This window comes from Chiroxiphia lanceolata, chromosome 17 (assembly GCF_009829145.1).
Source record: "Chiroxiphia lanceolata isolate bChiLan1 chromosome 17, bChiLan1.pri, whole genome shotgun sequence".
Lineage (NCBI taxonomy): Eukaryota > Metazoa > Chordata > Aves > Passeriformes > Pipridae > Chiroxiphia > Chiroxiphia lanceolata.
In genome coordinates this window covers 12,580,954-12,607,050 of record NC_045653.1, presented here as the reverse complement: position 1 = coordinate 12,607,050, position 26,097 = coordinate 12,580,954, and the positions used below count along the sequence as shown (strand labels likewise).

General features: G+C 63.8%; 6 protein-coding genes across 7 annotated transcripts; 4 read left to right on the top strand and 2 right to left on the bottom strand.

Annotated features, from left to right (window-relative positions):
• Positions 1 to 197: 197 nt before the first annotated feature.
• PLTP (phospholipid transfer protein) lies at positions 198 to 5,660 on the top strand. The gene is made up of 16 exons (XM_032705142.1): positions 198 to 1,476; positions 2,220 to 2,335; positions 2,555 to 2,654; positions 2,727 to 2,855; positions 2,990 to 3,145; positions 3,282 to 3,345; positions 3,463 to 3,526; positions 3,643 to 3,734; positions 3,871 to 4,047; positions 4,196 to 4,255; positions 4,354 to 4,515; positions 4,669 to 4,736; positions 4,812 to 4,854; positions 5,008 to 5,071; positions 5,154 to 5,230; positions 5,324 to 5,660. The coding sequence occupies exons 1-16, from the start codon at positions 965 to 967 to the stop codon at positions 5,462 to 5,464; spliced, it is 2,025 nt and encodes a 674-aa protein (XP_032561033.1). The 5' UTR covers positions 198 to 964; the 3' UTR covers positions 5,465 to 5,660.
• A 121-nt stretch (positions 5,661 to 5,781) lies between these two features.
• Positions 5,782 to 10,273, bottom strand: CTSA (cathepsin A). 2 transcript variants are annotated; one of them, XM_032705144.1, is made up of 15 exons: positions 10,257 to 10,273; positions 9,816 to 9,982; positions 9,633 to 9,744; positions 9,461 to 9,511; positions 9,092 to 9,178; positions 8,838 to 8,993; positions 8,397 to 8,488; positions 8,007 to 8,091; positions 7,782 to 7,873; positions 7,499 to 7,577; positions 7,260 to 7,408; positions 7,111 to 7,186; positions 6,910 to 6,999; positions 6,682 to 6,783; positions 5,782 to 6,545 (listed from the first exon to the last, which is right to left on the bottom strand). In XM_032705144.1, the coding sequence occupies exons 2-15, from the start codon at positions 9,980 to 9,982 to the stop codon at positions 6,462 to 6,464; spliced, it is 1,422 nt and encodes a 473-aa protein (XP_032561035.1). In that variant the 5' UTR covers positions 10,257 to 10,273; the 3' UTR covers positions 5,782 to 6,461. The 2 variants fall into 2 exon arrangements, with proteins under 2 accessions (XP_032561035.1, XP_032561034.1); XM_032705143.1 differs by having other exon boundaries at positions 10,175 to 10,262.
• A 74-nt stretch (positions 10,274 to 10,347) lies between these two features.
• On the top strand, positions 10,348 to 13,387 carry NEURL2 (neuralized E3 ubiquitin protein ligase 2). The gene is made up of 2 exons (XM_032704927.1): positions 10,348 to 11,662; positions 13,036 to 13,387. Exons 1-2 carry the CDS (start codon positions 10,987 to 10,989, stop codon positions 13,149 to 13,151), a joined length of 792 nt encoding a protein of 263 aa, XP_032560818.1. The 5' UTR covers positions 10,348 to 10,986; the 3' UTR covers positions 13,152 to 13,387.
• Positions 13,388 to 17,768: 4,381 nt separating this feature from the next.
• On the top strand, positions 17,769 to 20,078 carry ACOT8 (acyl-CoA thioesterase 8). The gene is made up of 6 exons (XM_032704901.1): positions 17,769 to 17,932; positions 18,028 to 18,164; positions 18,357 to 18,582; positions 18,833 to 18,990; positions 19,332 to 19,523; positions 19,701 to 20,078. The coding sequence occupies exons 1-6, from the start codon at positions 17,802 to 17,804 to the stop codon at positions 19,817 to 19,819; spliced, it is 963 nt and encodes a 320-aa protein (XP_032560792.1). The 5' UTR covers positions 17,769 to 17,801; the 3' UTR covers positions 19,820 to 20,078.
• A 374-nt stretch (positions 20,079 to 20,452) lies between these two features.
• SNX21 (sorting nexin family member 21) lies at positions 20,453 to 22,534 on the bottom strand. Its single transcript, XM_032704920.1, has 3 exons — positions 22,168 to 22,534; positions 21,846 to 22,000; positions 20,453 to 21,542 (listed from the first exon to the last, which is right to left on the bottom strand). The coding sequence occupies exons 1-3, from the start codon at positions 22,445 to 22,447 to the stop codon at positions 20,871 to 20,873; spliced, it is 1,107 nt and encodes a 368-aa protein (XP_032560811.1). The 5' UTR covers positions 22,448 to 22,534; the 3' UTR covers positions 20,453 to 20,870.
• Positions 22,535 to 24,309: 1,775 nt separating this feature from the next.
• TNNC2 (troponin C2, fast skeletal type) lies at positions 24,310 to 26,044 on the top strand. The gene is made up of 6 exons (XM_032704899.1): positions 24,310 to 24,409; positions 25,149 to 25,200; positions 25,296 to 25,439; positions 25,526 to 25,640; positions 25,718 to 25,854; positions 25,933 to 26,044. The coding sequence occupies exons 1-6, from the start codon at positions 24,407 to 24,409 to the stop codon at positions 25,962 to 25,964; spliced, it is 483 nt and encodes a 160-aa protein (XP_032560790.1). The 5' UTR covers positions 24,310 to 24,406; the 3' UTR covers positions 25,965 to 26,044.
• The last annotated feature ends 53 nt before the right edge of the window (positions 26,045 to 26,097 follow it).

Here is a 26,097-nt window from a genome sequence, read left to right as displayed (position 1 = left end):
CAGCGCTGACGCGTCCTTTCATACTCTGCTGCCGTGGCCGTTCCCCCTCCCGCAGATCCCGGCGGCGGGGCCGCGCTGTGAGGGACGCTGTGCAGCGCTGACCCGGGTCGCTCCCTTGCCCCGCGACCAGTGGCTGGTGCTGCTGCGCAGCTTATGCTGGAGGGTGACACGGGACAGAGAAGGGGGACACGGTGCCCCCGGCGCACCCACCCTGCAGAGTGTCCGTCCTGACGCGGGCTCAGCCCCGATGGCTGGTGCTGGCCCACGGCCCCTGTGGAGATGGGCAGGGGCAGCCGCAGGGCCATCACCCCCAGCCACGATCCCTCTTCTGCACTTTCCCTCTGGGATATCCCCGCTCGCCAGCTTTCCAAGGGGTTTCACATCTTCCCATCCCGCTCACTTTCCACGGAGTCCTGCCCTCTGCTCTGGGAGCACCGGGGTCAGTTTAATGAGTTAATGCTGGCACAGCAGTTCTGGAGGGGATAAGTGCTGTGTAAGCACTGAGGCTCCCGCGCTGGGCTCCCAGCAGCTCGGTTCTGCTGCCCAGAGCACCGATAACCGATAACCACCTGGGCCACAAAGGGCCGGCTCAGACTGACCCCTCGGGGGACAGAGGGAACTCTTCGGAGGGACAGTGTCCTCGGAGAGAGGCGGCTCAAGTGGCTGAGGGGGTGGTGAGGGCAGGGGCAGCCCCTTGGCATGGCTCGCCCAGGCAGGATTTTTGGGAAGAAGCCCCAGGCTGAGGATCGGCCCGTCCTCCCTGTGACAGGTGGGCTGGAGCAGGATGGTGACAAGGGCGCTGCAGGGGACTCTCTGCCAGTGCCCCTCACAGTGCTGTGACCCCCAGGCTGCCGGGGAACGCCAGGCAGAGACAGAGCTGCCCGGGTGATCGCAGGGGTCGGGGCAGCGGCTGTGGGGGCAGCACTGAGGGTCCACAGCCTCGGCGGCTTCTCTGCTCAGGCTCATGTCAGACATGTACACGAACCAGAGCGTGGCAGCACCCCCGGCCCGGGGCCACAGAGCCTGTGCTGGAGCTGGGGGAGCTCAGCACTGGCAGGGGGTTTATAACCACAGATCCTCCCGGCCCCCGTTTGCATGCGTGCCCCTCGCAGGGGGGTGCTGGGCAGGCCCAGGGCTGTGGCTGGGTGTATGGGACATGCGAGGAGCGGTGTTTTTTGGGGGGAGAAAGGAGGCTGCGTGGCCAGCCTGGAGCCGGGCGACCGAGGGAGCCGCTGTCCTGCCGATGCTGGCAGCGAGCCGGGCTCGGCGGGACACGGACCTGCATCCTCCCCGTCCGTCTGTCCCGCTGTCTCCTCCCAGCTGTGGGCCAGCGAGGAGTGGCAACTGGGGGATATATAAAGGCAGGAGAACTTCAGCCAGCTCAAAAGAAACTCCTGGAGCTGGTGGTGTTCTCCCCCTCTCCTGCCTTCACGTGATTCAGCTTCCCCACGCCGGGGAGCCAAAGAAATCCTCGCTGTAAGTACCCGAACTGAGCAGGCATTGTGCAGGGGAACCCCCCAGCCTCGGGCAGAACAGTGGCTCCGGGGACGGGGGATCAACATCCTCTCCTTTTATAGAACTGGGGAAAACACTGTGGGGGAGCCCCATCCGACCCCCCAGCCCCGGGGAGAGGGGTCCCCCATCCTCTCCTTTCACAGACCTTGGGGAAAATGCTGCAGGGGAGCCCCGTCCCATCCCACAGCCTTGCAGGGAGCTCTGCCTGTTGCTGCGGGATGGACGGGCTCCAGCTCCCGTCCCAGCCCAGCCTGGGGGCAGGCGGCACATCTCGGGGGTACAGTGAGGACCGTGGGGTCCCTCCTCTGCGGGGTGCTGGGGCTCCCCGCTGCAGCAGCACGCACGGGGCTGGCCGTGCGGTTTGGGGAGCGGGGTGTGTTCAGGGCGGGGGGGACTGCTGGAGTGGGTGTGCCCAGGGGATGTGGGACCCTCGGGCCCCGCAGGGCCAGTGCTGGGGCTTGTGCGCAGCACCCTGGGGCGGGGGCTCTGGCAAAGGAGACCTGGACAGCACTGGGTGGTTTCAGGGGTAACAGTGAAGCCGTGGGGTGTTCCTTACGGTCATCCCATGCTCCGCGCAGGTTAGGCAGCAGCCACCTCCCTCTCAGAGTGGCCAGGAGCACCCTGTGTGCCCCGCGGGCCAGCCCGTGCTGCCCCCCGCGCGGCCTGCCAGGCCAGCCCGTGCTGACCCTGCTCTCTGCCTCCAGGTGTGAGATGGCTGCCGGCAGCTGCCTCCTCCTCCTCCTCCTGCCCTGGCTAGTCACAGCCTCGCACAGCCCCCCCGGCTGCAAGATCCGGATTACTTCCAAGGGGCTGGATTTGGGTAAGGGGCCGGACTTGGGTTAAGGGGCCAGCCGGGATCCCGGGGCCTGGGAAAGAGGGAGGTTGGACACCTGGCTCCTGGGGTCTGCATTTGTGTAGGGCTCTGCCTGCATTGCCCACCCGTGGGATGGCCGAGGAGGAGCAGGGGGCTGGCGGGGCGATGCTGCTTGGAGGGCAGCGCAGCCCAGCTGTCCTAGCCCGGGCTCGCTCTGCCTTGCAGTGAAGCAGGAGGGGCTGCGCTTCGTGGAGCAGGAGCTGCAGAACATCACTATTTCAGACCTGCACGGGAAGGAGGGGCAGTTCCACTACAACATCAGCCAGTGAGTGCTGCCCCTGCCCACGGCTCCATGGGTCCATCTGTCCGTCTGACCATCCCTGTCCCCTCCCCGCAGGGTCAGGGTGACGGACCTGCAGCTGGCGTCTTCGGACCTGAACTTCCAGCCCCAGCAGCACCTCGCCTTCAATATCAACAACGCTTCCATCAGCCTGCGCTTCCGCAGGCAGCTGCTCTACTGGTTCTTGTGAGCTGCCTCCCCTCCTGCTGCCTGGGCATCAGCCCACCTCACAGCTGTGCCCACTGGGTGCCACGGGTGCCTCGCTGCCCTGCAGGTGGCAGGAGCTGTGTGCTCCTCTCATCTGCTTCCCTGGCTTTCAGCTATGACATCGGGTCCATCAATGCCTCTGCGGATGGTGTCCAAATCCACACGGTGCTGCGGCTGGCCAAGGATGAGGCTGGGCGCCCCAAGATCTCCAACATCACCTGCAATGCCTCCATTTCCAGAATGCACGCCGGCTTCTCCGGCACACTCAGGTACACCAGACCCCTCTGCCTGTGCCTGGCTCCCTGACCTCCTTCCTGGGGTGCTTCCCCAGCCCAGCTGTGTGCTGGAATGAGAACGGAGCCACAGGGGGGGCAGGCAGTGCAGAGCTGCTCTCGTGTCCTGCAGGAAGGTCTACGAGTTCCTGAGCACCTTCATCATCACGGGGATGCGCTACCTCCTCAGCCAGCAGGTAGGGCTGAGCGCAGACAGGTGATGGAGCCCAGGGGGGCCAGGCCTTGCCCTGCCTGTGCAGCTTTTCATCCAGTCCTGGGAGTGATTCCCCTCAGCCCAGCTCCTTGCCTTGTAGATCTGCCCATCCCTGGAGCATGCCAGCCTGGTGCTGCTGAACTCCTTGCTGGACACAGTGCCCGGTGAGTGTTGCCCTGGGGAAGGGACTGGATCCTGCTCACCTTGGGGCAGGCAGAGTTGGGCATCGGGCTGCTGGGCAGCTCTAGACTTGGTCACGCCAGCACATCTTCCCTGGCAGTGAGGAACTATGTGGATGAGCACATCGGGATTGACTACTCCCTCCTGCGGGATCCATCTGTCTCCAGTGACACCCTTGACCTCGACTTCAAGGTGAACACTGGATCCTGCCCTGCTGATCTTTCCCATCCCTGTGGGAATGGCTGTGCCAGCAGGCACACTGGGCTCCACGGAGCAAGCAGGGTGGGCTGCCCCATGGTTGTGGGAACCTCTCCTGCTCTTGGCCCAGGGCATGTTCTTCCCACGGGTAAGAGAGGACCAGGAGCTGGAGAACCACGCAGTGGAGCCGGTGATCAAGGAGACTGAACGCATGGTCTACGTTGCCTTCTCCGAGTACTTCTTCGACTCAGCTATGCTCTCGTACTTCCAGGCGGGAGTGCTGAACATTGAGCTCCAGGGGGAGAAGGTAAGGAGCGCCGGACACTTGGCTATGTGCAGGCAGGAGGGAGGGCTGTGCTGTGCCCCAGAGCAGAGGAGGTGCAGTTTAGGGAGCGGCTCTGCTGGGACCCACAGCAGCGCCTCACTTCCCCTCTGGTGGTCTGTTCTCCTCGCAGGTGCCCAAGGACCTGGAGGTTTTGCTGAGAGCCACCTTCTTCGGGACCATCTTCATGCTGGTGAGGAGCCCCCGCATGGGGCGGGAGGCACGGGAGAGCCTGGGGGCAGAGCACAGCCCTGCCCTGCTCCCTGCCTCCAGCTCACCTGCCCTCCCCAGAGCCCCTCCGTGGATGCTCCGCTACGGCTGGTGCTGCAGGTCTCAGCTCCCCCTCGCTGCACCATCAAACCCTTGGGCACCTCCGTCTCCGTCTCTGCCTTCCTGAACATCTCACTGGTGCCCCCGGACCGCCCGCCCGTCCAGCTCTCCAGCATGACTGTGGTGAGGGGGAGGCCAGGGCTCTTTGTGAGGCCACTCTGGTGCACACAGGAGGAGCATCCTGTGTGGGAAGGCACCGGTGTCCCAGAGCAGAGGGACACTGGGCTGGCCTGGCTGTCCCTCTGCCTGCTGTGAGTCAGCCCTCCTTCTCCCCAGGAAACCAAGCTGAGTGCCAAGGTGTTTCTGCAAGGGAAGGCGCTGCGTGTGCAGCTGGACCTGCGACGGTATGTCTGGGGTCCTGTGGGGGCATGGGGACAGTCCTGTCCGCACCCCACTCACGGCTGCTTCCTCCCCTCCAGGTTTCGCATCTACTCCAAGCAGTCAGCGCTGGAGTCACTGGCGGTGAGCGCATGGTGATGGCCTGGGGACCCTTCCACCCAGCCACAGTGTAGGGCGGGCTGAGGAGGTGCTGCCCACCCAGGACTCCCACTTGCAGTCCTCCCCACCCTGGCTGGCAGCTCTGCCTCTGCACTGACCTCAGCTCCTCTCCCACAGCTGTTCTCCCTGCAGGCCCCACTGAAGACCCTCCTGCAGTTGACCATCATGCCAATCCTTAATGGTAGGCATCGCTGCTCCTGTGCAGCTGGGCTGGGCAGGGACTCAGAGGGGCTCAGTCTCACCCTCTCTCTCCCTCCCCACAGAGAGGACAAAGAAGGGAGTGCAGATTCCCCTGCCTGAAGGCATGGACTTCACCAGGGAGGTGGTCACCAACCACGCGGTACGTGGCAAGATGAGACAGCCCAGGCCCCCACACCCTGCTGGGCAAGGGACTGTCACCCCCAGCTTCACACTGACCTTCTTCCCCCCACAGGGATTCCTCACAGTGGGAGCTGATCTCCACTTCTCCAAGGGGCTGCGGGAGGTGATTGATAAATACCGCCCCGTGCCCACCGCCGCTGCCTACCCCAGCTCCCAGCCCGCAGAGCCCAGCCTGGACCCCGGCTTGCTCTAGCTCTTCTCCCTGGACTGAGGGCAGATCCTGGGCTGGACCCGTAGACTGTAGGTAGGAAGCAGCTTCCCTGGTACCACTGGCACATCCTCAGGGTGCCCATGCCCTGGTGGGACGCAGCAAGGTGGAGAGGGATGCTCTGGGAAACCCTGCTGCACCCATTCTCATTACACTAATAAACCACCTGCCTCCAAATGCACAGGCCTGTTGTTTGGAGGATGTGCCCACGTGGGACAGACAACATGGAGATGGGAAGGAGGCAGCCAGCACTGCTGCCCAGCTCAGGTCCTTGGGAGCAAACAGAGCTCAGAGTAGTGCCAGAGGGCTCAGAGTAACTGTACTGCTGCTGCTCAGGCAGTTCACTTGCTTCAAGCTGCAGGGACCCCTGCAGAGGGGGTCAAGCCCAGAGCTCCCAGGCACAGGGTGTTGGCACTCACTGGTACTCCTCAGCAGAGGAAAGCTAAGCAGGGGCTGGCACAGGGGTGTGAGGAGGAGCAGAACCACCTCCGTCAGAGAGTTTATTGCAAGTTCCTGAAGCACTGTGTTGTGGTGGTGGTGGTGGTTGAGCCTCCTTCAGTGGGAGCAGAGGTGGGAGCAGGGTAGAAGGAGCAGGGCCCAGCCATCCTCCACTGCTGCTCCTCAGAGCCTGCCCAGGCCCTGTGTGTGCAGGGCCATGGGGACGTGCCAGGACTGCTCCCTGCCTGGGAAGGGTAGCAGCTGCTGCTGCAGACAGGGGCGAGGTAAGACAGGAAGCCACAAGCGAGGAGGCGGCTGCAGCAGGTACATGACTCCTCTCCCATCAACAACAGAGCCCTCAGGACTCAATCCCATGCCCCCCACCCACAGCAGGCAGCCCTGTCCAGCTGGGAGGAAGGCTGCAGGTGTGACAGGTCTGTGGTGTAGCCGAGCAGCAGCGAGGACTGGGCTGTGCGAGGTGCCGGTAGTGAGGGCAGTGGGGTGGTGAGGGCAGCCAGCGCACTAGGCACTGCCCCTGCAGCTCCTAGTAAGGCTGGTTCTTAATGAAGCGGCAGAACATGGTGAAGGCAGCGAGCGGCCGGTCCGTGGGCACCATGTGGCCAGCTCCCTGCAGGAAAGGGGCAGCAGCAGTCAGCATGGCTGTGGTGCTGCCACAGCCTAGCCAGCACCACCCTACCCTGACTGCAGCCTTGGTGTCCAGCACAGCCACCTGCACCCCTGGCCCCCAAAGCCCTCAGTCCTACCTTGACAGTGAGGAAGGCAATGTTGGCGAATTCCTTCACAAAGCCCCCGATCTGGTTCTCCCCGTTTTCAGTGTAGAGCCAGGGCCGTCGAGCCACCTGCACCTGGGAGTGATGGCAGCGCCCTCAATGCCTGGGGCCAGCCCTGCCCACGCTCCCACCACAGTCAGCCCCAGCACACAGCCTGGAGCCAGGGACTGGCCTGACCTGGGCCGTGCCCTGCCCATTTACCTTCTGGCACAGGGAGTCCACAAACCACTCATCCCCGAGGAAGTTGCAGGCCATGTCAACGTCCCCGTTGTACACCAGGATCCGGTATTTCTGCGGAGCAGACAGAGGGGGTGAGCCCTTGGCCAGGACACCAACCCCAGCCAGGCAGGAGGCTGGGTTGGCAGAGCCACTCCCAGGGTCCGTGGGTTCCCCTGCACACACCGTGGTCCCGAGCAGCTTCAGGTACTGCTCGTTCATCTGCATGTACAGGCGCTTGTAGTTGCGGTTCACCTCGAAGCTGCGGAGGAAGTGTTGGCATCATGCAGCTGCTCCTGCTCGTGGTAGTCCCTGCCCGCCCACACCTCTCTCACCTGCACACCTGCCACTCCGGGGCCTCGGGGGAGATATGCAGAGCCTTCCGCACCTCCGGGGAGTTCAGATACATGCTGGGGGCTGTGGAGTTGGTGCAGGGCGGGTCCATACGGACCTTCCTCCGGGCTACTGGCATCCGGAACAGGTTCTGGGAGAGTCGGGAGAGTCATTGTCACAGCAGCACCACTGGCCAGGCACAGGCTGCTCTCAGCCCAGCAGCACGGGCACCTCGGCTCACCTGCCGCCAGGAGAACCTCAGAGGCATCCGGATGAAGGAGTTGCCCAGGTCGTGTGTAATGAGATAATCACCCTCATACCTGCAGCCAGGATCAGCACGAGGACAGGCTGAAAGCCCTGGGGAAACAAGGGCTCAGGGCCCTCCCTGGGCAAGTTCTTGGCAGCAGCCAGACACCATCCACCTGTCCCAGAAGGACCCCCTGCCCAGCCCATCATGTCCTTCTGCCAGTGGGATCAAAGTGAGCCGGTGCCTGGAGACCCTTTTTCCCTGAGGCCACTCTTACCTCAGACTCCCAGGGACACCTCCGTCACACGGGGCATAGAGGTTGTAGATGTTGAGGCCGGACTCCTCTACAATCTGAATCATCTCGCCCATCTGCAGGGAGCCACAAGAAGGGCTTGGGACTCAGCAAGACCCTCTTGGGACCGTGGACCCACCCAGAGCCAGGTGGGTGCTGCTCACAGACACTTTCGCTGGGCACGTGTACAGGGGCTCCACCTCCCCTCACCTTGAGTGTGCAGTTCAGGTTGGAGTTGTCGTGGAAGTTGCACTTCCCCTCGGAACAGCAGAAGGCCTGAAGGTCCTTCCACAGCCTGTGGGCAGAGACCAGGGTTTGGACTGCACTGCCCAGGCAGCAACACTGACATGACGGCTGTGCTGCAGCTCCCTGTCCAGCACCCATAGGGCACATGGCTTGGCCTGCTGCCCTCTGCGCCCCACAAATACACACCTGGGAGCTGCCTGGGATGCAGGGCAACCTCCACAGCCTGACTGCTGGCCCAGGGCAGGCTGGAAGCCACCCTTGTCCCAACAACACCAACCCACCACCCCGAGCCCTGGCCGTGCCCCACTCCTGCTCACACAGGGACAGCACACTGAGCACTTCCCCTGCTCTTACTCGGTCCCCAGCAGCCCGTGGTAATAGGCAAAGTAAACCAGGGAGTTGTCATTGATCTCATAAGATGAGAGGCCGTTTCCCACAGCGATTCCCTGCAAGGCAAGAAGAAAACAACCCTGTTGTGTTCCAGCTCCCTGCGGAGCGGCTGCAGCACAGCGGCCCCAGGCAGGAAGCAGATGTGGCACTGTTTACTCCACAGAGGGAACAGGGAGGGTCGGGGGTGCCTGAGGACGCTTCCCCAGCAGCAGGGATGGACACGTCCACCAGTAGCCTCTGCCAGCACCCCAGGAGGAGATGAAAGGCCACAGGGCCAGGCCCGCCTCTGTCCTGGAGGGGACCCCGCACACTGAACGCATGGCCAGTCCCCACCCTGGCACTGCTCAAGGGCCCCAGCGAGGCTGTGCTGAGCCCTCTGCTCCCCAGCAGAGCCCAGCCACCCACCTTCAAATTGAGACTGGGGTCCTGCATCACCCACTCCGCCAGCGTGGGGATGTAGACCCCCCCATAGCTCTCCCCTGTGAGGAAGAGATCATTCTTGGAGTACTCAGGGAACAGGCGGAGGAAATCCTTCAGCGCCAGGTAGTTGTTGTGAGCAACCTGCAGGGAGGAGGAGGAGGCAGGGTCAGGTGGTGAGGCTGGACCCTACGCAAAGGGCAGATGGGGGGCAGGGCCTTCCCAGCACGCCAGTCACTCGCCTCTGTGTCGTTTGTGCCGTACTTCTTGTCATCGGAGTATGAGAAGCCGACTCCAGCGGGAGACTCCAGGTAGAGGATGTTGGCAATCTGTGAGGACAGCAGAGGAGCCGGCGGTCAGGGGACACCCTCCTCTGGCTCAGTGAAGCTGAGGGCCGCTGGCCTCACCCATGGCAGCACCCACGGGTGCCTGGCCCGCCCCAGGGCTGTGCTGGGGTGGCCACATTCCTGTGCTGCTCAGCAGACTGGAGAAGAGGGTGTGTTGGGCGGGGGGGGTAGCAGGAGGTTTGGCTCCATGGAGAGGGTAGGAGGAACTGGCTCAGGGCCACCCCATCCGGCAGCCACGGAGGGCAGCAGTGCCTGCACCCGTACCTTGTTCCAGGCGTACTCGTTGTACTTCAGCGTGACCCCATCGGGCTGGATCTGGAGAAGCAGAAGGCGGTGACCCATGGGCTAAGCCAGGCTGGGGACAGCAAGATGGCTCGTGCCATGCATCCAGTCATTCCCTGTGCTCCTGAGTCACAGGACAGCAGTGACTACTAACCAGGAAGGGGCCATGCTCCTTGAGGAAGCCTTCCATGGAGCTGCAGCCGGGACCCCCGTTCAGCCACAACACCAGGGGGCTGCCCTGGGGGTTGCTCTGGGCCTCCACGAACCTGCGGACGCGCAGCCGTCAGTGCCCAGTGCCGGCCGATCCCCTCCCAGCGCCAGGCACAGTCCCACGTACCAGTAGTGCAGGTGCTTGCCCGGCCCGGCGCAGAGGTAGCCCGAGAAGTGGCGGAAGGAGGGCTGCTTGGGCAGCCCGGCCAGGTACGTCACCTCGTGTTCCGGCGGGGCGGCCCGGCCCAGCCCCAGCAGCAGCAGCACCGACGACAACAGCAGCAGCGGCCCCATCTGCGGCGGGCGAGAGGCGCGGTCAGGGCGCTGCCGGCCACGAACGGCCGCGGCGGCGCCCCGCGAGCGCCCCGGCACGGCTGCCCCGGGCCTGACCCCCATGCGGGGCTGACCCCCGTGCCCGGCCCGTTCCCCTGGCGCCGGTGGCGGCCCCCCCGTGCCGTGTGCCCCGCTCCCCCCGTGCCCGCTGACCGCGGCCGCTCCCGGCGCGGAGGTCGCAGACTCCGCTCCCGCCGGGCACATGACACGCGCCCATATGACCTGTGGCGCTCACGTGAGCGGGGCGGGGCCCGGCGGCGGCCAATCAGCGCCCCGGGGGCGGCCGGCCCCGCCCCGCCCCCGCCCGCGCACGTGGGAGCGGCTCCGGACCGGCCCCGGGACCGGGAGCGGGGGATGGCGAGGTGGGGGGGAACGGTGGAGCCCCCGCAGCACAACGGGAGCAGCTGGCGGCGGGGTGGACACAGCCGAGCATCACCGGTTACAGCCGGGTGTCACCCAGCACCGCTGGGTACCGGGCACTGCTGGGTATGGCCGGTACCGCTGGGTACCACCGCACAGAGCTGGGCGCCACCCAGCACTGCTGGGTACAGCCGGGCATCACCAGGCACTGCCAGTCATCGCTGTGTACAGCCAGCACCACCGAGCACTGCTGGGTATAGCTGGTACCGCTGGGCACCACCAGGTACTACTGGGTACAGCCAGCACCACCAGGCACTGCCAGGCATCACTGGGTACAGCCACGTACAACCAGCACCACCAGTCCCTGCTGACCATCACAGGCACAGCCAGACACCCTGGCCCAGGTGGCAGCACTGGGCAGGCACTGTGTGAAGTCTCTGTGTGCTGGATTGGGCCCAGTTGTGCCCCAGCAACTGCAGGGTCCCCCCCACTCCTTCCCCTGCAGCACTAGGATCCCCCTGAGCCCTCTGGTTGTCCGTCCCAGGCAGGCTGTCACCACTTCACAGCAGCTGTGACAGGGACAGCTAAAAATAGCATCGCTGGTGATGGCTGCCCGGTGCCGGCTCGCTGCGCGCTTCCACCACGTCCACGGCACCAATGTCCGCCTGGACGCCTCGCGCACACTGGCCACGCGGGTGGAGAGCTTCGCCAACGGGCTCTGCTTCAGCCAGGAGCCGCTGGCACCTGGGCAGATCTTCCTGGTGGAGATTGAGGAGAAGGAGCTGGGCTGGTGCGGGCACCTGCGCGTGGGGCTGACGGCCCACGATCCCCAGAGCCTGGAGGTGGTGCCTGAGTACTCGCTGCCGGACCTGGTCAACATGGGGGACACCTGGGTGTTCGCCATCACCCGGAGCCACAACCGCGTGGTGGTGGACGGGGAGGAGACGCGGGAGCAGGGCCCGCCCTGGGAGCCCTTCCTGCTGATCGAGCGGGTGCGGATCCCCCGCGACACCCTGGTGGGGCGCAGCCGGCCCGGCCGCTACAGCCACATCCTGGATGACCTGTACAAGATGAACGTGCTGCCCGCGACCGCCCGGCGCAGCCGCATCGGGGTGCTGTACGCACCACGGCCCGACGGCACCGCCGACATGCACATCATCATCAACGGCGAGGACATGGGGCCGAGCGCCAGGGGCCTGCCCACCGCCCGCCCGCTCTACGCCGTCGTTGATGTCTTCGCCTCCACCAAGAGCGTCCGGGTTATCCCAGTGGATTATGGCTGTAGGTACCTGCCCCCATCCCTGCGGCATGTGCTGCGTTGGCCAGGAGCGGGGGGGCTCTGGTGGGGTCACCCCTTAGTCCCCAAGAGTGGGAATGTCAGAGCGTGACCCTGGTCAGAGGGACATGGGGTGCAGGGCACAGGAGAGCCCGTGGCTCCTGTGGAGCACAGGTGAGACCCACAGTGCCGCTGATGGGCAGTGTCTGCTGAAATCTCTGCCTTGGGGGCTGCGCTGGGGCCAAGGGGAGATCCCCCCTGCAGCAGCCCTGCTGGCCACCCTTCCTGAGTCAGGCAATGGGGGTGGCTGTTTGGGGCTGCCCCAGGGCTGTGAAGCTTCACTGTGCCCAGTCTCATCCACACCACGCGGCAGCCGCAGTCAACCAGTGTCCTGCCCTGGCACCAAAACACCCACCTACACCCACCGCCCACCCCAGTATGACACACTGCACCTCCGCATCTGCTGCGTGCCAGGGACACGGCGTTCCCTGGGCAGAAACCCCGTGATGCCAGGCAGAGCCTGGGCATTATCCTGCGTCCCTTGGCTGGATGGGAGGGGCCAGGCTAACGAGGGCTAATTAGCGCTGGAAAAATCAGCAGATGCTGAGGATCAGGTGAGACTGAGCAAGAATGAGAGCAAGCACCAGGGTACCAGCAGCTCCCACCACAAGGAGCCACTGCTCCCCTCTTTGGTGCCAAGGACAGCTGCTTCTGTCCCAAGGCTGAGATTCTCCATGGTTCAACACCTGAGGAGAGTGTTGACCACAGTGGATGGCACCTGTGCTGCGGAGCCACCTGAGGCTCTGGGAGGAGGAATCCCACAGGGTGTTGTGTCACAGGAGCAGGAGCCAGGCAGAGCCTGGGCAAGCACCCCGGGAATGGCTGATGGTGGTCTGTCCCAAAGGCATGGTGGGCACTGTCTCTGCAGGCAGCGCAGCCCTGGCCAGTGGGTACCCACCTGCCAGCCTGCTGCTGGTGCCAGTGGAAGCAGACCAAGGGAGTGGGATGTAAGGGAAGTGCAGTGTGGGCACATGAGACCCTGGGGAGCTGCTCAAGAGCCGCCAGAGAAAGAAATGCAAACAAGCCACGGTCATGCACAGCTTGGGAGCATAACTGTTTCCCAGCATTCCTCCTATTAATGGGAAGAGCTTTGCTGCCTGGGGCCCTTAAGCTCTCAGCCCTGGGGGGAACAGCCTGGCACCAGGTCCTGCACAGCTGGCTCGAGTCCGGGGCAGGATGATGCTGCAGAACAAAGTCACCCCACCACTGCCCTTAACTCCAATACCTCTGAGGATGCCCAGGCCAGCTCCTACAACCCTCTGTGCTCAGCCTCACCACTGACTTGCCCAGCTCAGCTGCTCTCTCTGTTCTCTTCCAGTTCCCTCCCTGCAGACGCTGTGCCGGCTGGTCATCCAGAAGCACATCGTGCACCGCCTGGCTATCGAGGGCCTGGACCTGCCCCAGCTGCTCAAGAACTTCTGCCAACATGAGTGAGGTGTTGAGGGCACTGCTGGGCTGCCCCCACTGCCAACAGGTCCCCAGTGATGGCTGCCTGGTAGGATCCATGCCCTTTGTTGCGTCCTCGCCCCGGTATGTGCTGCCAAAGGGCCAACATGAGAACAGGCAGCATGGCGTTGGGATTTTCCACACAGGGACGGTGCTGCAGGGCCAGAGTGTGGGCAGAAAGCTGATGTGGTTCAGAGAGAGCAATAAAGCACTTCCAGACAAGAGTCTGTCAAAGGAGGCTTGGGGGGCTGAGACCTCCTGTGCTTCAGCAGCCACTTGTGGGAGCAGTTCCCCCGGCAGCAAGGAAAGGAGCACAGGCCACACACAGCCCTATGGGGCTCGGGACCTGCCCGTAGCTCTGGAATGATGCTGGGATTGCCTTGGTGGATCAGAGTGAGCGCTGGGGTGGAGGTGGGAGGGCACTCACGTGGAGGTAAATTACAGCCAGACGCTCATCCTGGCTGGGCAGTTTCACTCTTGGGAAATATGTTTACCCGGAGAGCGATGAGTTATTTCCTGTGTGCTCAGCTAGGAGGGGGGCGGGGGCGGACGCCAGAGCACCCAGAGAGCAGCGCTGGCAGCAGCCGTTGCTTGGGCACGTGCCTGTGGCCACAGAGCCAGTGGCCACAGAGCCAGTCACGGTGACCCTCTGCAGGGCCCAGCCATCCCGCCTCCCTGCCTGGGGAGTGGAGTCCAGCACTCCTTGGCTCTGTGCCCTCAGCCAGACTCCTCATCCACTGGCTGGTGGGGATGGCAGCCAGGATCCAGCAGCGCCTGTACTGGGCTGGAGAGGGGAGGCAGGGTAGGAGTTGTGCAGAGCAACAGGCAGGGTGGGGAAGAGCCCTCCAAAAACCAGAGGGGTACCCAGAGGTGCCAGAGAGACGGTGAGGGGGCTGGCAGAGCCTTCCAGGCCTCTTCCACAGCACAGCCAAGGGGAGAAACAAGCAGTTCCAAGTTTACAGAAAGGTGTTTTAGGAAACACGATGCTATATTTAGTCAGACTCGATAGTATCAGATCATGTTACAAAACTCTGTCTCAAAGGAAATCCCCAGGCCGCAGTGACGGCAGACTCCATCAACACCAAAGTGTTAATGAAGGGAGCGCTGATCAGGGAAAACATGGATCGTGACCAAACCATGCAACGGGAGCGAAGTCTCTGACATTCCCTGCCATGTCCCACCAACAGGCTGGGAGCTCCTGGAGCTGCCCTGGCTGCAAGAGGGCCAGGGAGCTCACCCACCCCAGAGCAGCAGCCGTGGGCCAGGCATTTGCTCTCCAGGCTGTTTTCCCTCCCCCAGCCGTGTAGCCTTTGCTCCCCACCTCCCCCGGCGTTATCTGCCCGGCAGTGACCCCTGCACACGGGGGTGGGTTCCTCTTTCTTGAGGAATTGAGAGCAGCTGCTGAAAGCAGATAAACCACTCCCCTTCTCCGAAGTGGGACTGCAGTGCAGTGGGATTGCCACCCTCAGGAACTGCCACTTCCCACCACCCGGGGCAGTGCAGGGGCACTGCGGTGGCACACGACCACCAAGCAGCACTGCCTGACGCCTGGCACCCCATCCCCTGGCCAGGGAGGGGCATCTGCAGCTGGCGCAGAGACAGACACAGCTCCCAAACAGCACAAGGCTGATTTATTGGCTCTGTTGCACAACACCCCACAGCTGGATGGTGCAAGGACCTGTGGGTGCTGGCCACAGATAAAATGATTTTGTCACATGTTATTATGGGGCCTGATGGGATTCATCTGAGAATCCTCAAAGAACTAGCTGATGTCATTGCAAAGCCTCTCTCGATGATTTTTGAGCAGTCCTGGAAATCTGGAGAGGTCTCAGCTGACTGGAAGCTGGTGAACGTTGTCCCGATTTTTAAGAAGGCAAGAAGGAGGACCCCAGAAACTATGGGCCTGTCAGCCTCACTTCAGTACCTGGTAAAATCATAGAAAAGATTATTCTGGGAGGTATCAAAAAACACCTGGAACACAAGGTGTTTTTGACACTGGTCACAGCCAGCATGGCTTCAGGAGAGGGAAGTCCTGCTTGTTGAACCTGATTCCCTTCAACAACAGGGTAACTCACCTAGTTCACCTAGGAAAGCCAGTAGACGTAGTCTTTTTGGACATCAGCAAAGCTTTTGATACTGTCTCTCACAGGATTCTTCTGGACAAGATGTCCAGCCCACAGCTGGATAACCGTATTATGCGATGGGTGAGCAACTTGTTCACGGGTCAGGTGTAAACACTTGTAGTGATTGACATCAGGTTGGGATCTGGTCACTAGTGGGGTTCTGCAGGGCTCCATCCTTGGCCCAGTTCTCAACATCTTCATTAACACCTTGGACACAGGATTGGAAGGAATACTAAGTAAATTTGCTAATGACAGCGAACTGGGAGGAGCTGTTGACTCCCTCCAGGGCAGGGAAGCCCTGCAGAGAGACCTTGACAAATCAGAGATGGGCAATCACCAACTATATGAAGTTTAACAAGGGCAAATGCCAGGTTCTGCATGTGGGATGGGGCAACCCTGGTTGTGTGTATAGACTGGGAAACAAGAGGCTGGAGAGCAGTGCTCTGGGAAAGGACCTGGGGGTCCTGGTTGATGGCAACTTGAATATGAGTCAACAGTGCCCTGGCAGACAGGAGGGTCAGCCGTGTCCTGGGGTGCATAAGGCAAAGCATTGCCAGCCACTCAAAGGAGGTGACCGTCCTGCTCTACTTATCCTGCTCTAATATTCACTGGTGCAGCCTCATCTCGAGTCCTGTGTGCACTTTTGGGCACCACAATATAAAAAAGACACTAAGCTATTAGAGAGCGTCCAAAGGAGGGCCACAAGGATGGTGAAGGGTCTGGAGAGGAAGCCTTATGAGAAGTGGCTGAAGGAACTTGGTTTTTTCAGCCTGAAGAAGTGGGGATTGAGGGGAGACCTCATTGTGGTCTTCAACATTCTCATGAGGGGGAGCTGTTTTCCTCTGGGGTTTCTGTGGCCCCCAGTTTTACTGTAGGAGACAAAGGATATAACAGGGACTGAGGGGTTGTGGGTTCACCCTGGAGGAGAAACTGGGATATTTCAGGCTGACACTGAAGAGCCTCAAGGAGCTGGGGAACTGCTGGTAGACTCTGGAGAACAATCACTGGACTCCTGACAGCTCCAAGAGAGGTTGACAAGAGCTGCTGCTAAGATGCTGCCACAGCAGGGGAAGCCTGGCTGGAGCTCTGGAATGTGTCACCCTGGCACACCAGAGGGGCAAGAGGCAAGCTTTGGGGAGCTGCCTGAGCAGCACAGTGATCAGGATAGGGAGCAGGGCATGTCACAGCATCAGGAGGGCTCTTAGAAACACACTCTTCATAGTGCTGGGCCAAGGTGGTGATGCATCTCTCCAGAGAGAACCCACAACTGAAAACCTGGCTTAACCCCAGGATGACAACCTCCAGCTGCATAAAACAGCCGCTGCTCTCCCCTCAGCTGCCCTCCCTGTGCGCAGCCCAGATCCCATCACCGAGCAGCCAGTGAAGGTGGAGCTGAGGCAGCAAGTCCGGCGTGACGAAGTCCCTCTGGAAGGCGAACGGCTCCCGCCGCTGGATCTCGATGCCCGCAGCTACGGCTTTCCTGGTGGCCGTCAAGGCCAGGCACTTGGTGCGGTGCTCCAAGCCCAGCTGCTGCAGCCGCTTGCAGAGGTGGAACAGGGTGGGAGCTGCGCCATCACCAGCGCGGCTTGGGCCGGCAGTGCGGGCCCCGCCGGGGCCGCTGCTACCGGCAGGGACATCGCGGCTCGCCCCGGTCCGTGTCCCGGTCCGTGTCCCACTCCGCCAGTCGCCGCGCGGGGCGTCATCACCGCAGTAGGACTCGACCCCGCCCGCCGCGGCGGGACCGGAGCGCTCGGGCGCCGCCCGGAGCGGCCGCCGCGCATCGCACCGGGAGCGCACCGCTCTTCGGTGTGTCCGGCCCTCCGGCACCGGTTCCTGCCCGGCTGCTTCCCCCGGTGACCGAGCCCAGGTGGCCGCCAGCGCGGAGCTGCGCTCCTTCAGCTGCTCCCCGTTGCTGTGCAGCAGCAGGCTGGTCAGCTCGAGGCTGAGCGATGGACTCTCTCCTCCCTGCTCTCGGGCCCGCTGCCCGCCGAACCCTCAGTACGGCCCGGGGAGCTGCCCCCAGGGGGATGAGGGGTGCCGGTACCGCCGCTGCCAGCGCCTGCATAGCACAGCTCCCTCCACACGGCCCCGTGCTCCGGCAGCATGGCCAGGATGTGCCGGCAGGGCAGTTGGTAGCGGCAGTGGCAGCAGCAGGTGCAGCTCCGGCAGTCCTGGCTCACCCAGTGCACATCCTCCAGCTTGTAGGCGCGGAAACGCTCCTTGAAGTCCCGGAAGCTGCGGAAGCGGCGCCCAATTCCGCAGCGGGACCCCCTCGGTCCCCCCCGGGACCGACCCCGTCCCGACCATCCGCCGCCGTTAAACCCTGGGGCACCGCCCACGCCCTGATCATGGCCAGTCAGCGCCGTTCTCTCCGTATTGACAGGAGGCGAACCAATCAGCACAGAACATCCTGCCCCGCCCTCTGACTGACAGCTCTGCCATCCAATCATCTGGCGGTGCGCGCCGCGCAGGTGGGCGGAAGTTGCAGCCGTCGGGGCCGCCGGTGTCGGGGGCGATGGAGGCTCCGGGCGGCACCGGCGGGGCCGGCGCGGGGCTGGGGCGGCCACCGCCGCCTCCCGGGGACCTGCGCAGCGTGCTGATCACCAGCGTGCTGAACTTGGAGCGGCTGGAGGTCGACCTCTTCAGGTGCGCTGCGCGGGGGCGCCGGGCCGGCGGGACCGGGGCGGCGTCTCCACACGCTGCCGCCGCCGCTCACCGCCGCCACCGCCTTCTCCCCGCAGGGGCCGGCACCACTGGGTGCCCGCCACGCAGCGCCTCTTCGGCGGGCAGATCGTGGGGCAGGCGCTGGTGGCGGCCGCCCGCGCCGTGAGCCGCGACGAGCAGGTGCACTCGCTGCACTGCTACTTCGTGCGGGCAGGTGCGGATCCGCGGCTCGGGGGGCTCCGGGGCCGGGCGGCAGCCCAGAGGCTGGGGGAGCCCGCAGGGTGAGCAGGCGCCCCATCCCGGCCCCATCCCGGTAGGGAGGGTGCGGGTGGCACCGCCGGGCTCGGCCCCTGCTGGGTGGGTCCCCTCCGTGGCCCGGCGGCAGAATGTCGCTGTGCTGTCCCAGGGGACCCCAAGGTGCCGGTGCTGTACGAGGTGGAGAGGACTCGTACAGGGAAGAGCTTCTCCGTTCGCTCTGTGAAGGCCATCCAGCACGGAAAGCCGATCTTCACCTGCCAGGCCTCCTTCCAGCTCTCCCAGGGGAGCCCAGTGCAGCACCAGTTCACCATGCCCACCGTGCCGCCCCCCGAGGAGCTGCTGACACAGGAGGAGCTCATCCAGAAGTTCCTGCAGTGAGTGGGGAGGAAGGGGCATGTTGGGGATGCCCTTCTTTGTGGCTGGGACAGAGGGAGGTGCAGAGGAGGACTGTGGTGGCTGCTTGAGGAGTTTCCAAACATGTTTGGGAGGGGAGCAGAGGAGCAGGACAGGACAGGAGCCGTGCCCCTCCTCTCTCTGTGTGCCCCTGGGTCTGTGGGCTGGAGCTGCTGCTAGCAGGACATGCCTCTGCCTGCCTGGCATTAACCTCATTTCTCCATGCTGCAGGAATCCTAACCTGGCCGAAAGATACAGGAAACATCTCAACAAGATCCAAGCCGAAGATGTGCCGATTGATATTAAACCTGTGAACCCACCAGATATATTCAGCTCAGAGCCACAGGAGCCAAAGCAGCTCTTCTGGGTGCGAGCACGAGGCTACATAGGTGGGTCCTGCCGGGAAGGTGGTCCAGGTGCCTCCTGAGCCGAGGGCTCAGGCTCCACCTCACCCTGTGGAGCACTGTCACGACAGAACGGGCTGGGAGGGCTGTGATTTGGGGGCTGCCTGCGCCCAGCCTGGGGGGAAGCCTGGGCATTTCAAGGCTGAAATGCAGGTGTGGGTGAGGAGCAGAGGTGATGCCCTGAGCTGTGGTGAGGGGCAAGGGGAGCTGGTCTGGAAGAATCTCAGCTGTGCTTGGCCAGCAGCTGTCCCTGGGGCAGTGGAGCTCTGTGCCCCAGACGTGTCCCATGGGCACCCACGGGACAGGCAGTGCTGGTTGCTCTGCAGGGGAGACAGACATGAAGGTGCACTGCTGTGTGGCCGCCTACATCTCTGACTACGCCTTCCTGGGCACGGCCCTGCTCCCACACCGGCAGTACCACATCAAGTTCATGGTGTCCCTCGACCATTCCATGTGGTTCCACGCGCCCTTCCGAGCTGACCACTGGATGCTCTATGAGTGTGAGAGCCCCTGGGCTGGTGAGTCCTTGCTGTGTCCCCTGGGGATCCACAAGGCCAAGGCCAGCCTGTCCCTGCAGCAGGCTGGGACACGAGAGGGGAAGATGCTCCTCTGGCACATGTTGCTTCCCCTTCTCACTTCTCCTGCCCTACCCATCCGGGGGATGGTGGCTGCACTCTGACAGCTCCTCTGTGCAGGCGGGTGCCGGGGCCTGGTGCAGGGACGGCTGTGGCGCAGGGACGGGGTCCTGGCTGTCACCTGTGCACAAGAAGGAGTCATCAGGGTGGAAGAGAGACCAAACCAGAGCAAGCTGTAGCTGAGGAGCCCCCACAAGCTGGGGCTCAAGCATGCCAAGCGAAGGACCCTGGGATCAAGACAGGACCTGGACAGCAGCAGGAAGGAGACTGGGCTGGATCCAGCCCAGTGGGGAGTCCAAGTGCCAGAGGTGTCTGCAACGGACAGTGACCCACAGAGCATCAGTGTGACCAACTGGCTGCTGCACAGTGTGTAACCACACGCTGCCATCAGCCACCCTTCACCCACCTTAAAATAAAGCCATTGGGTGAAGAGCTGGACTCTGTTTGTCCTGGAGTTTGTCCCCTTGGATCTGTGACTCTGCTTGCCCAAGGGCAGGCAGCAGTGGGGTAATGGGGGACCAGCTCTGCCCCCGCCACAGGCTGAGTCACAGGAGGGGAACCTGTGCCACGTGTGCTGCTGTGGCACACGTTGCTTCCCTTTCTCGCTTCTCCTGCTCTGCTCGTGCCCCGGTGCCTCAGTTGCTGCTTCTGCTTGCCCTTGGGCTCCTCCCCAGGGCTGGGCTCAGGCTTGAGCCCAGCTGGGAGCCAGGGAAATGGGATGAGGCAGCTCCCACCTCCATGTGGAGGCTTAAGGCCTCCCACTGATGGTGCCCTGGGGGCATGGGGTGGAACAGACACAGCAGGCACTTTGCTCTTCTTCCTGCCAAGACTTTATTTAATAAAGTCCTTTTTATTATATGTTTTATGGGAAGTTCCCGGCAAGAGCCCCAAACCCTGCCAGAAGCCTTCCCGTTCCCTTGTGCGGTGCCAGTATGTCCCAGCTAAAGTCCCAGCCACTCCAGGATCCCCCATAGAGGGGGAGTGGCTCCAGCAACATCACTGTGGGCGGTGAACCTCTGTGAACCCCTGTGAGCCCCCAGTCCCACCGGACAGACTAACCACAGAGAAAGTGCATTTAGGAGGCAGCTCCAGGCATGGGCCATGCTGCCATGGGAGTGTGGCACTGCCCCCCTGCCACATCCCCACTGATGGCAGTGCCCTGCTCCTGGCCGCCATGGGTGCGAGTCCCCTGCAGCCCCTGCCCTCCTGCCCATGCAGGCACGGGCTGCTTCACTCCAGAGGCTCCTTGATCAGGCACTCCTTCAGGGAGGGCTGCTGCTGCAGGGGCAGCCCAGCCTCCCGCAGGTCCTGCAGCCGGGCCTCCGAGCGCCGCTTGTCCTTGCCCACCTTCCAGGCCAGGTGGATGTGGGCCTGCAGGAAGGGCCCCAGCAGCGGATGGCTGCCCTGGGCCTCCAGCAGCTGCAGTGCCTGCTCACAGCAGCTGTGGGCCTCGCCGAGCTGGTCCAGCTCCTGGTGGCACACGGCCAGCCCGGCCAACGTCAGGAGGAAGCGGCCGGAGCTGCAGACCCCCAGCCGGTCCTGTAGCCGGTAGGCATTGGCCCAGGTGGCCAGGGCCTCGCGGTACATGCCGGTGCAGGTGAGGCGCTGCGCGGCCCGCAGGTCCGGCAGGAAGAAGAACTCGAGGAACTCAGGGGAGCGGCGGATCTCATCAATGGAGTGCAAATGGGACAGGAACTGCTCGAAGGCTCGGCTCCGCTTGGCAATGGTCTCGGCGGTGAAGTTCCGGCGCAGCCTCTTCCTGGGGAAGGCAACGCCGGCCATGTCGCAGCCGAAGCGGCAGCGCAGGCGGCGGTTCAGCTGCTCGAAGTCTGAGTAGCGCCGGGCGATGGTGGCGGGGGCCTTGTCAAACTGGCCGGTGCGGATCAGGTAGATGGTGTAGAGCTGTGGGGGAGCCGGGTGTCAGGCAGTGCCACGGGCGCGCTGCTCCTGGGGCTGGCAGAGCCAGGTGTGTGGCCACAGAAGGGCTGGGGGGGTTTGCCTGGGCAGAAGGGAGTGGGCTGGGCTGCCACAGCCACAGCACCCACCAGAGATAGTTACCTGAGGCTCATCTGAGCCGCCAACACCATCCAAGCAGCAAAGGGGAAAGAGAGAGAAATAAGCACCAGCCCCGTGGGACCCCTGACCCGGAGGAGAGCCAAACCCACACCCACCCTGTGCCTGCCCAGCCATGCCGGGCTCACTCACCACGTACTTGGAGGAGCGCTCGCTGACCACGCTGGCGCTGGTGACCTCGAAGAGCAGCCGCTGCGGTACCAGGCTGCCCCGCGACCTCCGCCACAGCTCCTGCAGCTGCCGGGTCAGCAGGCTGCCGCCGGGGCGCTCCGCCGCGGGGCCCCACTCTGTGCCGGGAGAGGGGTGTCATTGCCCAGTGTGGAGACAGGGCTCTGCCAGCCCCCCGACACCTCCGGGCTGTCGGACCCCACCATCGCACGGGTCCCCCCGGGGTGCTGCTGCCCTGGGGAGCCGGGTCGCCCCAGTCTCCCCAGCTCACCGCCCCAGCACTTGCCTCCGTCCTCCGCGCCTGCTGCCGCTCCCTGCGCCTGCGGCGGCTCCTCCAGCTCCTCGCTAGCTCCGTCCTCCTCCTCCTCCTCCTCCTCCTCCTCCTCGTCCTCGTGGCTGGTGAAGCTCAGGGTGCCGCTGAGGCGCGTCGACAGCCCCTCGGTGTCGTCCTCCAGCTCCGAGCTCTCCGGGCAGTCCTCGGTCTCGCCGCCGCCTCCCGCCGGCTCCTCCCGGCCGCCCTCGCCGGCCAGCGCGTGCCGCAGCCGGTGCAGGATGCGAGCGGCCATCGCTGCCCGGGGGTCCGGGCCGGCTCCCCGACACGGGGGGACCGGGGGCTGCCCACCGCGGCACGGCCCCGCGCGGGGACAGCCCGGCCCCGGGGCACCCCCCCGCTGCTGCCGCCGCCCCGCTCCGCTCGCACTGCCCCGGGCCGGACCGGGCCGAGCCAGGCGGTGCCGAGCGATGGCCGCTCCGCCACGGCTCGTCCCGGGATCCTCCCTGCGCGGCTCCGCCTCCGCCGGGAACCCGGATCGGGGCGGCGGAGCCGGCACCGCCCGGCACGGCCGGGATCGGGATCGGCCCCTGCGGCAGCGCCCGGCGGGATCGGGATCGGCTCCTCCCGACACCGTCCGGCACGATCGAGATCGGAATAGGCCACTCCGGCATCTCCCGGCACGATCGGGTCAGAGTCAGGGCTCAGCCCGGCGCTGCCCGCAGCCCCTGCCCGCTGCCACACCAGCTGCTGCCGCTGTCCCTTGTCCGAGATGTCCTGGTCAGACCGAGCCCCTGGTAGCCGCCCTGGGGCCACAGGAGCCCGCACTGAGGTGCCCAGCACTGTGGGGCCCCAGGGTCTTGATACCCCATACCCTGGTACCCTAATAGCCTGGCACCCCAGTATCCTGACATCCTGGTACCCCAGATGCAGGCTCCCGATTCCACTGGGCTGCAGCCCAGCAGGACATCTCCCGGGCCACCCTGGCACCCGCCACCCTGGCCCCAGGCGCCCTCGCCACGCACTCTGTGGCCAGGCTTCAACCTCGGCACTCGCCTGGCCTTTTTTAGTGCCCGCCCGCTCATTCCTCAGCACTTCCTTGGGAATGTCTATTAATATCGAGGAAGCAGCCCAGCTGCTGCCATCACTCTGCCCTGCTTGCCCGTTACACGCTGCTCCAGCACCCTGCACCCCACCGGTCAGACAAGACCCCTGCCCTCCCCTGGGCAGGGTGCTGTGCATGCAGGGCTGGGCTTGTGCAGTCCCCAGGTCTCACCCGGGGAATGAGGGTCCCGGCAAAACTACGAGCCAGAGAACCCCTGTGTGTCCCTGTCACTGGGAGCTTATGGGACAGGGATCCATCAACCTGACCCCACTGCACCCCTGAGGCCCAGAGCACTGCAGGGCATGGGCCACTTGGCTAGTGCGTTCCCAGAGCCACCAGCCCCTGGCAGCAGTGGCTGGCACGGACTGCAGGTGTGAGGGCTGAGCCTTCCAAGAGGCACCGGGCATAATTCCCACTCCTCTGAAGCACGGAAAGACAGAGCCTTTTCCGGACCCAGGTGCCAATGCTGCTGGGGACTCTAAACTGCAGGGCTTATTTTCCAAAACCCTCCAGGGACTTTGTGCCCCAGGTCCCACTGGGGACCCTTTTCTCACCGGGGGTAGAGGGCTGCAGCATAGCTCTACCTTGGGCCCCCAGAGCAGAAAATGGGGGTGCAGGGAAGGGACGTTGCTCCAGGGAAGCCCAGGTTCATGCTGAGAGCCTGTCCCAGGCAGGGCTGCTGGTCTGGGGGACAGTGGGCAATGTTCTGTGCCCCCCGGGTGCAGGGGGGACCCTGACCCCCTTGCCTGGGTGATGCTGACAGCTCCAGGGCTATTTTTAACCCCCTCATTGCTGAGTTTCCCTGGTTGGGAGGTGCTATGGGGGTGGGGAGAGCAACCCTCCTGCCACAGCTCCAGTGTCCCTCCTGGAGGGCTTGAATTTCCATCCCAGCCTCAGCCCTACGTTAATCCCAGCCCTTGGCCAATAAAGCTTTGGCTAAATTAGGTAAAGGTGCCAGTTGCCAGTGAGCGGGGCTGGGTGCTGCCAGGGTGCTGATAGGCTGTGGGGGCTGAGGGGCAGCAGCTGGGGGCACAGCCCACAGGGCAGACGCTACAAATTGGGGTGCCAGGGGTACCACGGTGCTTCTGGGAGTTCCTGCTGCAGGAGCTGGTGATTCTCTGGGGCTGGGAAGCACAGTAAATTCCCACAATGGTAAGAGCCCCTGTGTGTTGTGTGCCTTGTGCTGCATGCCAGGATGAGACCTGATCGGGCAGGAGGCACCAGCCACCGCATGCTCCAGGGAATCTGGGCTGTGGAGGTGCCTCTGTGGAGGGCAGCAGGGAGAGAGTCCCCAGGGCTGGGCTGACTGTGGCGGTGAGGGCAGGAAGGTGTTGGGGAGGTGCAAGGTCCCCCCAGGACATGCCTGGGGGGCACTATGTTCCTGGGGACTGAGCCCTGTCTGGAGCTCGGGGCTGTGCAGAGGTGGCAGTGGCAGGGGGTGGCTGAAAGCCGAGCGCTGGGTCATACGACACGGTGTCACCGCCGGCTCCACGGCCAGCCTGCGCCTCCAGCAGAAACTCGATCGGGGCCGACAGGTGCCACGGCTCCAGCTCCAATGATCCCTACAAGGGGAGCTGAGGAGATTCCAAAAATAGTGTTGCATGCCTAGGATGCCAAGGCTGCGCACAGGGACCATGGCCCCTGCACCATGGAGCCCTCCACATGGTGGGGGGCCTGGGCAGGTGGCTCCCTGCAGCCCCCACGCTCATGGATGCCCGGGAAGCACTGTAACTGTAGGGATTGCTGAGGGCTGTGGCTCACCCCAGCACAGCATCGTCCTGCAGCAGGGCAAGGGCTCTCCCCACAGCCCTGTGCTGTCAGGCCACACTGTGCAAGGGGTCTCTGGCCTGATGTGGGTGGCCACGATGACCCCTTCTCCTTCGTCTTGCAGACAGACCAGCAGGCAGAAGCCCGTGCCTTCCTCAGCGAGGAGATGATTGCGGGTGAGCACAGGGGCAGTGGGGAGAGGGGCCAGACATGGCCATGGCTTGGGGCCCAGCTCTGCCCCACTGCCTGGCCCTGACCTCCCTCTCCACAGAGTTCAAAGCCGCCTTCGACATGTTTGATGCTGATGGCGGTGGAGACATCAGCACCAAGGAGTTGGGGACAGTGATGAGGATGCTGGGCCAGAACCCCACCAAAGAAGAGTTGGACGCCATCATCGAGGAGGTGGACGAGGATGGTGAGCAGCCCTTGGTGGTGGGTGACAGGAGTGAGCACTGGGCACTGGGTGGGCAACCTGACCTGTGCTCAGTTTCCTCCCTCCAGGCAGCGGTACCATCGACTTCGAGGAGTTCTTGGTGATGATGGTGCGCCAGATGAAAGAGGACGCCAAGGGCAAGTCTGAGGAGGAGTTAGCCAACTGCTTCCGCATCTTCGACCGGTGAGTGGTGGGGGTGAAGTGGCCCATCCTGCCTGCAGGGATGAGCAAGGTCACATCCCACCCTCACCCTCCTTCAGGAATGCCGATGGGTTCATCGACATTGAGGAGCTGGGTGAGATCCTGAGGGCCACCGGGGAGCCTGTCACCGATGAGGACATAGAGGACATGATGAAGGACTCAGACAAGAACAACGACGGCCGCATCGACTTTGATGGTGAGCAGCAGCCCTGGACGGGTGCCTGTGCTGTGCGTCAGGGCAGGGCCGTGAGCTGAGGCTGCCCCTCTCTTGCAGAGTTCCTGAAGATGATGGAGGGTGTGCAGTAAGGGACCAGACATTCCTTGGGCCAGCTGCTGCACCCAGCCCCGCTCCCCCACTGCCCAGGGAGCAGCAGCTCCACAGCACCTGGCCCCCAGCACTGGCTGAGACCCTGCTCCGTGCCAGGGCCTCGGTCTCATC